At 38.8% G+C, this 12,163-nt stretch overlaps 1 protein-coding gene across 2 annotated transcripts in view; it reads left to right on the top strand.

Moving 5' to 3' along the window:
• Positions 1-12,163, top strand: part of AFDN (afadin, adherens junction formation factor) — a gene marked incomplete at both ends in the record, with an annotated part of 129,797 nt that overhangs the window by 26,615 nt on the left and 91,019 nt on the right. The window contains one exon of one of the 2 annotated variants that reach the window (XM_081998203.1): positions 11,288-11,483. In XM_081998203.1, coding sequence (XP_081854329.1) covers positions 11,288-11,483 — 196 coding nt within the window. Of the gene's footprint in view, positions 1-11,287; positions 11,484-12,163 lie in introns of those variants that run through there. The other variant, XM_081998204.1, reaches the window with a different exon arrangement.

Below are 12,163 nucleotides of genomic sequence, written 5' to 3' on the forward strand. Positions count from 1 at the left end.
GAGGAATGTGAAGTTGCTGCAGTAAGTGGTCAGATAGAGACAAGACACCAGATTCAGTTTCTACTATGTAGTGTGTGTACTTCTGGACACTAGAGAATCCACAGAATAATTTCATTTGTCCCATGTGTAATAAAACTATGATCAGCTTTGAGAAGGACAGCCACAAGAAACTAGGCTTCATGGGCTTGCTTGGTGGAGAAAATGCTTGTTTCGATAGTACAGCTTTCTGTTGCAAGTAGATTGCCATTTTTGTGACTTTTAGAAAAATAAACAACTTTTTAAATGTTATGTATTTGTGGGATGAGTCTTTAAAATATTGGAGAGATTTGCTGTTCCTGTAGCAGGCTACAGTTTCCACTTAGCTCATCAGGACTGTCAGTCTCTGTTAGGACACAGTTCCAACCTATCAATGTCAGCATCTTCAACAGAACTTTTTTTGATGCCAGTGCCACTGTGTAGATGAGCTAGAACTGCTTTTCGCTTGAAAAACGACCATTCAGATCTTTTTACATGCAATATTTAAAATGTTTCTTTGAAAACCTGCTTGCCTCTAGCTTTCAAATTCCCCTTTGAAAGCAGTATTGTCACTGTACATAGACACAGCTTATTGCTGTGCTGTTATACTCTTTAACTGTGCCTTCAGAAATGTATAAACACTGAATGAGAAAACAGAAATACAATTTAGTGTTGCCTGAATGCTGTCAAGTCAACCAGATACGGTGATGATACCATGCTGCTGCGCAGGTGTGAAAGTGAGAGCAGTCAGATGAGGTTGGCAGATGAGCTGCTGGCTGCCACACTTCTGCTCCCTTCTTTGGTCTGGTGCTTGCCTGACCTGTGCAGACTTCACAGCATGCAAAGCCAGCATAGCCTGAAACAAAAAAACAGAAGTACCTGCTGGCTTATAATGCTGTAAAGTCTCTGTGCAGGGTCAGGTATGTGCTGATGCCAGTGCAAAAGTGGGAATAAAGTGTCTAGCTTGGCAGAGGTTGCTGTTTCATGGTTCCTTCAAGTTAATACAAGGTACCAGCAGAAGGACAGTTCATCCAACTGCTAGTACTGACAGTTTCCTCTACATTGGGGGGGGGCCGGCTGTGAGTTAGTTAACCTCGTTCAAGTTGCTGTACAGCTGCAGGATGCTGGTGCCTGGTGTAAGGGAGGAGGTGGGAGTAAGTGTGTCGGTATAAGGAAGGGCTTTCTGCAGCAGATAGTTTCTGTTGCTTTAAAGTGACTGTGTGGCTACACTTTTAATGGTAAAGTGAGTAAGATCAGTCTTTTTTGTGGCTTGATTGGTGACTGAAGATGCTTAAATATGGAAGTTGCAGATCTGCAGGTTGTTGGCAAGTAGAAATGCCAATGAAAAATCAGACTTCCAGTGCCTGAACTTTCATTCTGCCCCATAAAATTTTCCTGTTGTGTTTTGGTTTGAGGTGGATGGAATAATGTGTTTCTCTTCCTCCAGATCAGACTACTTAAAAGGAACAGTCTTTAACGCAATAAATGATATGAAGAATTCAGATTTATTTAATCTTTTAAAAATTCATATCTGAAAGAAGCTATAGGGGATTTTCTGTATTTCTGACTTTCCTTCGCTAAGTTTTCTGGAGTTGTTTTATAAGGATTTGGTTCTTGGTTCTGCAACAGTGACAGGTTGTAGGTAAGTAGAGAAAGGTAAGGGATGTATTCTTGAGGGCCATCACTTCTTGTTACTTTTGTGCTTGCTTTTAAGTATGTCATGACTAATTCAAAGTAGACTTTGTTTTGTTTTTGACTGGCTTCTTACCTGGTTTCAGATATGATTGAACTCTGCCTGTATCTCTGTTTTGTTGTTAGAGACTTTCAGAGTATTTTGGTAGACCAAACGTGTCACTTTTTCCCTGTTGTGTCACCTCCTTCACACAATTTTCCAAACTTTTTTTTTTTAGCATCTTTTCAAAATATCTATTGACAATGACTACCAGATCCTCAGTGTTGTGGTATTGGGAGAGTCACTGAATGGCTGGTGCACCAGCATCAATATGGTTTGTAAAGGGTGGTCTGATTTAATTTCCTGTAGCTTTTTGTTACATTTTGAATTTAAGCAGCCTAGTTTAATGATTGATTAAATAGTTACAGATCTGTTGGTAGTGCTCATTGTTGAAATATTTTTGTTTTGCAGTTCACTGTTGTAGATTTTATTTTGTAAGAAAAATCTACATTTTTCTCTGGTTAATTGTGGAAGGTTAAATGATGCTGTATACCACAGCTTAACAGAAGATATCCTGCAGGTGGCAGACAGTTGCTGTGTGTTGCAAATGCTGTTAAGGTTTTCGCAATCATTTACTGTAGGTTTGAAAGTTAAGAGAAGGTTAAGCCTGTAATGCTTTTGGGGAGCACCTTTGGCAGATTTTTGTTTAGTTTTAATGGTAGCTGCTTCTGGAGTCGTAAACCTTGCTTGAAGACACTTTATGTTGCTTGTACAACAATGTCTTTTGTGGAAGGTTATGAAAACTTAAGTGTTTTCTGCATGAAGCGTGGTTGATGGCTGCATACTGACTCTGGCGGCTTTGGCAAAATACAATTCTGAAAGCAACTTTTTCTTTTGAAGTAGGTAGGAAATATTCTGGTTCATCTACCTCACGTAGAGGTCATACATCATGTAGATCTGCTCTGAAGTTTTATTTTTTGAACTGTGAGGTGTAACTCACCAGGAAAATATTCAAGATTACAGTAATGTTTATTTCATCTCAAGATTTGTTATATTAATCAGGTTTGCTAGGTGGGCAGATAGGTAACAGGAAGTATGGAGAGTGCATATAAAGTATATGGTAGAATATTTACATCAGTGATAATTCAAGGTTCACGTGGGCATTGAAGCTACATTTATGAAAGTAAATACTGTTTTAAGGTATATGTTAATTATAGACATGAATTTTGGTCTTAGTTTAAGTTTTTATTTGTGCAGCATTTGTCATATACTGCAGTGGGTTTTGCACTGATTTCACTGCATTATATTTATATTATAAAATGTTTGTAGTACCACTTGTTTTTTGATCTTGAGGCTTTGTTTCATCTTGTATTGGGGCTGGTTCCTAAGATATAGTTTTCTTCAGGAAAATAAATAGGGGATTTCATTTAGTTACGCCTCTTGTGTTGTGGGTTATTGATAATTCTCTCTGATAGAAGGCTCAGCTGTTGGTCCTGCTTCTGTGAATGTTCTGCTGCTGTGAATGTTATGGTGTGTGTAAATTGTTGTGGCAGAATGACTTACTCTGTAGTGGAAAGTCTTTGTTGATTCAGGTGTCAAAGGTTTGGAAGAGGAAATAAAGCTGATGAAAATGGTTTTTATAGGAGCTGTTTTTTCATCTGTGTTGTTCTTCCTCTCTTCTCTTGGAACCATTTAGGGTATCCTATCATTAACCTTGAACCTGCACTTTTTGAAGGTGTCTGAAAAACTGTAGCTTAGCAAGAGCATTGCTTTTTTCCACTATATGGAAAATGGTTTATAACAGTTAATGGTATTTTGTTTTTTTAAAGACTGTTTGGAACTCCTTTTTAATAGATGGCTGGAGAGTCTGTGTATGAAAATATTGTCTATCCTTTAGTTTCAAGTTGAGAATTCACTGCTGGGAATGTATACTAGAAACCTGACCCTCATGTAATTTCAGTGTTTGCTCCCTTAGTGATTTTAATGTGCTTTGGTTTTAAAATCTTGTAGGAATTTTTTTTTTTAGTATTCATATATTCATTAGAATTGCACAGATTTGTTGCATACTTAACGGCTTTTGGAGAGGCAAAGGAAGCAATTCCATTTTACTCTGTAGACTGACGAGGTCAGGTACAAAGGCATTACGTGAATGTTTCAGAATATCCTGCAGTGATAATACTGTTGTTATGCTGACCTGTTATATCAATATTGTGACCTGAATTAGTTTGAAAGCAACTTGGTATTTGCTTTAGTTCTAATTTTTGCAGTGTGGATTGGTTTTATTGTGATTTATATTCTATTAGCAAAACTCCTGAGCAACAAGTACGTGTACCTGAATAATAATTGCAGCTTAGTTAGTTTAGTCTTCTCTAGTTTTTTGCCTGTAGAATTTGAATGGGGCAGGAAGAAAGATGTGACACTCTTAAAACTGGTTTTTTGTATTTTCTAGATGCAGTCATACAGAATGCTGCTTGCAAGGCAAAGAGTGTTATCAATGCAGCTAAAAGAGATCAAAGATAGGCTGTTGGAGGGGTTACAGATGAGGATTTCTGAGGGGAAACTTGTATGTTCTCTACTGCTCAAGAGATTGAATAGTTTACAAAATGGATAGAGTGTAACATGCGTAAGTATTGAAGTATGTATTTCTTTGTGATTGACAAGGGTGGGATAGTAGTTTAAAAGCCTACAAGTATTCTTTGCTTGGCATGTGGGAATAGTGAGACTGATCTTCTCATTCATTGCTGTGCTCTACATATTAGGATAATACTCCCTCATTACCACCTCGGGCACTTAAAACGAGGGGCTTCCTTTCTCATACGTGAGCATGGCTGTGGATTACTGCTCCTGGATATTGCTTTGTTTGCAGATTCTTCAGGAAGTCCAGGTTTCCCTGCTACAAGTCACATTGTGGGCTTTTTCCAAGCTTCACTTACAGCACCGTCTTGTTATCTCTTTCTAGTTTTTCATATTCCTTCTTGAATATGTTGTTCTTGTGTAAAAAGAATGGGATGGTTGGAAGAAAGAGTTGGCTTTCTGTGGGGATTTTCAAGTAACCAAAGTACTAAATACCTCTGTCTTCCATGAGTGCTAACACTTTTCATATGTGTATGTAACCAACCCCCATAATTGGAGATGGAAGCTTGAGACACTTATCTCTGCCTCTTTTACTTATTTGCACTTCTATATAACATAACTTCAAATGAGTGGTTATCTTGATTATTACTGATTAATGCTTTAAAGCAGAAATACCTACTTGATAGTAAGTAACTGGGAACTAGATTTAAAGATCAGACAAACCATTTTGAGAATCAGGAATGACTCTGCTGAAGCTTCAGTGGAAAACTTCGTTGACTGATTTGAAAACTCGTATGTCACATTTTAAATGTGACTTAAGTGATCTGTGTGACTCTGTTATGTATTAAAGTTTGTTTGCTTCCTGCTTTTGTAGTGCTCTTGTTCAGTTGATGATGGTCTGAGGTCATAGAGGAGGATGTCAGAGGTAGCTGATAGCACTGAGAACACAGATGTTTTCTAAAAATGTTTCATCAAAGCTTTTCACAAGATTTTGTAGAGTTTTGAAGTCTCTTTGTGTTGTGAAAGTGTTAGTTCTAGTGTGCCATTCTGATGCTTTCATGTGTTTTTATTTTCTTTTTCTAAAGACACGCTTTTGGAACATTCAACCTGTTGGTTTTGAAGCAGTTAATGCCTGTCTTTATGCAAAAAGTCATAACTAAGTAGTTGAAGTGCTTTTATAATCTCTTTTTTTGCGCCTAATGAAGAGGTGATGTAACTTACTTTTGTTTGTAAAACCAGGAAACAAAGGTTAACTGGCACTTTTTTATTATGTAAGTTGGAACCTTCTTTTGAGTAGGATATACTTTTAGAAACTACTCAAGTTCTTCTGATAGTGATGAAAGAATAATAATTAGGCTTTGTATTTAAGGAAAATGGCCTTCATGATTTGAAAGGCTTAAAAAGAGCTGACTTTTGCTAGGTGTTCTTTGAAATATATTTTGCTATCTAGGTGATAAGAATAAAAATTTTGAAAAAATTGACTGTACTTGTGTAGTCAGACTGTTCTGTATCCTCTCATTCCTACATAAGGAGCCATGGACTTGCACAGCAGATAAATAAAATATCTAAAATATAATTAGATGAGAAAGCTAAAATGGCTTATGATGCATATAAACTCCCAAGAGGAACTTAAAAGAGCGTTCATACACCCATGTAATCAGTCACTTTTGAAATTTAGAAAACGTTTTGATGACTTCTTGGTAATTTATAAGTGGTAGTTCTTATCTTTAGAGGAAGATGGTTTAAACAGATTTGTAAATGTTTTGGGGCAATTTCTCCACTTACAAGTATATGCTAGGCAGTAACAGATATTTGTATATCTATTTGGTTTAGGACAAGTCATTTTTATTCTTTAGCCTCTTGTCTTGACACAAGTCCATGTTATAAACTGCCGTGAACCTAACTGGTAATCTTTACAAATTCAGAAGTGAGTTTGAGGCTGAAACTTTTTCTCTGAAAAAGAAATGCTTTAATGCAGAGTTAGAGTGGAGAGTGGAAATTTTAAGTGTGGCGCCTACCTTGTTGTCTAAGTGTGAGTGATGGCATTGGTCTCTGTGTGTGTTTGTTATTGACCTGCTAAGCACATGGCCAGAAAGTTAAATGTGTCTTGAACTGGAGACATATATGCGCACACATACATGTGCTGTATAATAATAACAATAATGAAGATTAGAGAGAGGTTTGGTTGTGTTTTGTTTCCTTTTTGCAGTCTCTTCCTAATTATTTGAAATGTGAAGCCAGCTACTTCCATATCCCCGAACACTTTTCTTTAAATACTGTAATACTTTATCTAGCAATGCCCAAAGGAACTGTTTGGAACTTAGTGGAAATGAAACATTAAACTAAATAGAGCTTTATATTGGGAAGTGATAGAGCATTATGATACAGTTGCGTAGTGGTGTTTTGTTGTTTGTTTTTTTTTTAATGGAAAACTTTCTAAAATTGAGTGGGGAGGGGGGCATGGACTGTGAGGACGCAGCTTGAGAAGCCACCACAGAAGAAGATGGGGGGAAGCGGACAGCCAGCGGTCGATGCATTCGGTTGTTTTCATATCCAGGTTGTCAAAGCAATGAAACAAAATTCAAGTGATGATTCTTCAGAGGAATACATTACTAATTTTCTAAAAGGAAAACAAAACTTGCTTTATACCAACATCGTATTTTGAGTATTCAGAATGCAGTTTTGTAACCTCTCTGCTTTGTTAGTGCTTGGAAATAGAAGTAAATTTTGACAGTAAAACTTTAAACTACCATGGGTTGTTCATTATTTAGAGAGATTCCTGAATTGTTTTCTCGATCTTCTCTGAATAGATCTATGTTGCACTCCCTTGCTCTTGAATCTCTGCTCTGTTGTTGTAGGGAATTAAAAATATCTATAGGATTAAAAACATGGCTAATGGACAGTGGAATGTGTCCTCATTGAAGTAATCTCCTCTCCTTTAAAATAAAATAATTTAAAAATATCTGCAACTTTATCTGTGTATAGGAACTCAGCCAATACGTAATGCCTGAAAAGAGATGTGCAGTGTGTTCATTTTCTCTCTTAATTCTTGCCACAGAGTACCTTGAGATGGTGGTGGGGAAAACCTTGTATAAAGGGAAAGAAATGTTATAGACACGATATGATTATGCTTCATGACACTTCTGCAAAAAACTCATGTGTCGTCTTTTGCAACCATCAAACAAGTGGATCAGAACCTTAAGCTGGTTATAAAAATAGCGGTGGCTTTTTAGTGAAGCATCATGGTTAAGGAGTACTTACAGAAGAGGCAATCATTTAACTTCATCCAAAAGAGCATGTGGGGTGTGGCTCAAAATGTTACCTGCGAAGAATGCTTTCGGTACTAGAGATCATAACATGCTTAGATTCACTTTTGTTGCAGGAGCTACAGAATTTTCCAACCCAATTGGAAATACAGCATAGCTCACTAGGGAAGCTTCTTAAAGCTAAAAGAGGCAGCTAGTAGCAAAGTACTTACCATCTGCTGAGAATTAAAGATGCCATGCTGGCGGTACAGACCAAAAGCATGCCAGCTATCAAGGGAAGTGTGAAAGGAAGCTGGCATGGCTGAACATCAGGCAAAGATAGCTATTAGAAAGCTGAAGTAGTATCCAAGTGAGGAAAAGTGTAAGGATATAAAACCTGGCTAGTAGAGTATAAAAGCATGAGATAGAACAGAAGTATTTGAGTAATAAATCTTAAAAAGTCTTTAATAATTGCCTTTCAGCACATTAGTAGCAGCAAACCTAACACAAGGGTCATGGGATCATCACTTTATAAAAAAAGTTTTCAGAAGATAAGGCAATAGCAGAAAAAGTTCGCTTTGCATCTGTGTCCATTGCGGAAGATCTTGGAAAGGTTGCCCTGCCCTGCCAGGAACCTTTTATGGGTAACTCATCAGAGGAACACTGTCAAGTCAGCATTTGTTAAGGGTTTAGAGAACAAATAGACAACATAAACAAATTGCTAGAACCAGACAGTGTTCATTCAGTAACTCTATAGAAAGAGAGGGATGAAGTAGTTTTACTAAGTGATATGTAATGACTCCGTTAGCTAGACACCTTTAGGTCGTTGGATATAAATGCAGTGTAAAGCCAGTATTAAAAGGAAGTTTACTCGGGATGTTGTCTGTGCTGATTAGACACTACATTAACATACAGAATTCATGGATACATGGTAATTAGAATAGATTGTGGAAAGGTCAACAGAGCTTTGTGAAGAGAAGTTGTGCCTCAAACCTTTTGGAGCTCGCTAAAGGAGATAGCAAGAATACATGTAAGGAAGTTCCAATTTGCTATGGTAGGTAGAATTTCCACAAGTCATTTGGTAGCCTTCTGCATGAGAGAGGTAAGTCCTCAAGTGGATAATTATTTAATAATTAGAGATAGATAATTGGAGACAAGAAATGAAGTGGATAGCATGCTTTTCAGAGGTGAGTAGTAGCTGTTACAAAAATATTCAGGGTAGAAGAATCGAGACCCGTCTTTGAATAATTGCAGCTAAGTCTACAGTGGATGAGGAGGTGTCAGTGAAGCTGAAATGAGGCATGTGGAACCTGTAACTCCTTGCAGGATGGTACACGTAGTTTGGGATTACAATAGATAGTTCTGTGGGAGCACCAATTTAGGCTCAGAAAGAGTAATTCTATAAATGGTTAGGATAACAGAATAAAACAAAGTTGGCCATTTTTTAGGTCCATGATACATTTGCATTTGACCGCTCTGTTGGTGTGGTCTTGGGAGCGCCCTGGGAAGAACAGTGCTTGCTTCTGTGTGTATCTAGATGTCCGAGATGTTTGTCTTGGTGTAGGCTATAACACTTTTTAAATTTTTTTTTTTCTTTTGTGAAGGTCTTCTGAATGATAGAGTAGCTTCAATAAATCACACAGAATCAGAATCGCACAGAATCGTTAAGGTTGGAAAGGACCTTTGAGATCATCAACTCCATGCCCCCTAAACCATGTCCCGAAGTGCCACATCCACACCTTTTTTTGAACACTTCCAGAGATGGTGACTCCACCACCTCCCTGGGCAGCCTGCTCCAATGCTTGACCACTCTCTTGGTGAAGAAATTTTAATCCTAATATCCAATCTAAACCTCTAAACCTAATTGAGGCCGTTTCCTCTCGTCTTATTGCTAGTTAACTTGGGAGAAGAGACCAACACCCACCTCACCACAACCCCCTTTCAGGTAATTGTAGAGAGCGATAAGGTCTCCCCTCAGCCTCCTCTTCTCCAGACTGAACAACCCCAGTTCCCTCAGCCGCTCATCATAAGACATGTGCTCCAGACCCTTCAACAGCTTCGTTGCCCTTCTCTGGACACGCTCCAGCACCTCAACATCCTTCTTGTAGTGAGGGGCCCAAAACTGAACACAGTATTTGAGCTGCGGCCTCACCAGTGCCGAGTACAGGGGCATAATCACTTCCCTACTCCTGCTGGCCACACTATTGCTGATACAGGCCAGGATGCTGTTGGCCGCCTTGGCCACCTGGGCACACTGCCGGCTCATGTTCAGCCAGCTGTCAACCAGCACCCCCAGGTCCTTTTCCACTGGGCAGCTCTCCAGCTACTCTTCCCCAAGCCTGTATCATTGCATGAGGTTGTTGTGACCGAAGTGCAGGACCTGGCACTTGGCCTTATTAAACTTCATACAGTTGACCTCGGCCCATCGATCCAGCCTGTCCAGATCCCTCTGCAGAGTCCTCCTACTCCCAGCAGATCAACACTCCCACCCAACTTGGTGTCATCTGCAAACTTAGTGAGGGAGCACTTGATTCCCTCATCCAGGTCATCAATAAAGACATTGAACAAGACCAGCCTCAGAACCGAGCCCTGGGGAACACCGCTTGTGACCGGCCACCAGCTGGATTTAATTATCTCAGGTTCTTTGTTGTTCAAAGAAACATTGTGATGTGTTTTGTGTGATCAGGTGCTAGTACTAGAAAGGGCCGTGCTTAGCATGAAATCTACTGCTGTACTCAACACTTGAGGATATATTTATTTCAGAGCCTCTAGAAAGTGAAGACAAGAGCAATGATTATTAAACTGTACAGTAAACTTGTCAATGTCAGCTAGAGCATTTGAGTCTTCCTGATTTCCCCCTGAGTGCAGGGTGCCTTGAGTTCTGGGATTTATGCAAGGGGCAAGAGTTGGCCAGGTGGAGACCACTGGGGAGCTAAAATTTGAATTTGGAGTTGGTGTTCAGACTAGTAGTGGAGTTCCATGAGAAGACAGTATCCTCCTGCTGTTTGGTAGGCTGGAGTGGATGGCTAAGGGAAATATTTGAGGATGTGGACAGATTGGTGTTGTAGCTGTGGTGTAGCCACCTGGTTAACAGTTGCCAGTCCTTCTCTCCCCTCCATTTCACCTTGTGTTGGTACTGGAGCTTTTCTTGCCTCCTAGAGTGTTTAGGGACCTGTACCAAAGACTAGCCTTTCTGAAAATATAAAATAAATCAAATGTTTCATCTTCCTGAACAGGCTGTTTCTGGGACAAACAGATGCCAGCATAAGACAGAGGAACACATGGAAGGGAGGAAAGAGGAGAGAAAAGATGATGCTTAGGACTGCTGTGACAGAAAGTGTTCTCTTTGAGACACATTGCTGTTCCTTGAGCATATTTAACCTGTACTTTTACAGACTTGGGATACAGGGGCCAGCTGTTGGTAACAAAATATATTGAGACCAGTCTCAAGATGCATTTCTGAGTTTAAAAAAAACAGTTTTTATTAACCCGCCTTCAGGTAAACCTGATAATAGCTGCAAATTTGAATACTTAAAAGATTCAAGTTTTAAATATTTCCACTAATAGAGAGGTTTTAATTTCTTTTTACCAAATATCCTTGTTTTTTAAAGTTTGTTGTGTCCTAGTTAGTAAATTCTACGGTCTTCAAAATTTGAAAACCAGTGCAGTATTTGAGTGTCTTATATTTTCATCGTATGTTTGTAACTAATAAATAGTAAAAGAACTCTGAACCTTATAACTGTTAGCCAGCAGTCAGATTTGTATTTTTATTTCTTTACAGGATCTGGAGTTTCATGGAGTAATGAGATTCTACTTTCAAGACAAAGCAGCTGGAAATTTTGCAACAAAATGTATCCGTGTCTCTAGTACTGCCACAACTCAAGATGTGATTGAAACTCTTGCAGAGAAGTTTCGACCGGACATGCGAATGTTGTCGTCCCCTAAATACTCGCTTTATGAGGTGCATGTCAGTGGAGGTTGGTATTTATTCATGAAGTCTTTCCTGAATCCACACCACCTTCCTATCTACGCCCAGCCAAAATATCTTTAGGTTTGTCCTTAGCTTCTGAACCACATAAGACTTGGGGTTTTTGTTCCTAAGTACATTACTACTAATCGTATGGGGGGGAGTGGTGTTTCAAAATGTAGGTATGCATATCAGGCCTACAGTTTATGTAAGTTTTGATTGTGATCTATTAAATGCTATTCTTGACACTCTGTTAATTTGTTGACATTTAGGAGGCAACTGCTGTTTTTAGGACTAGTAGGTAAGAACTAAATTTGTAACGGGAAAATGGGAGTGTTAAATTGGAGCACTTAAGAGTACATCCTCAGTTGTTCTTTGTTGTGGGCCTTTTGTAGGTAGCCTTATAATATATGTTCCTTTACTGCTAAATTGGGGGAAGTTCAACATAGTATTGTCTGAAGCCGCTATGTTTCTTAAACAGATCCTTTCATGTTAACTGGGAAGAACTTGGGTATCTAAATAGGATTTTGATGCTGACAGCATTTGTGTCTCCTCACCCCAGTAGAAAGCTTCAGATTGGAAGGTGGTGGTGTATGTGATGGTGGACACAGGAATAGGAGAAACTAGATTTGTCGTGCTTTTCCTTTTTTGTACTTTGGAAGCTTATACAAGTGGTGTTACTACGTTAAA

Source organism: Phaethon aethereus (assembly GCF_964289735.1).
Source record: "Phaethon aethereus genome assembly, chromosome: 3".
Classification (NCBI taxonomy): domain Eukaryota; kingdom Metazoa; phylum Chordata; class Aves; order Phaethontiformes; family Phaethontidae; genus Phaethon; species Phaethon aethereus.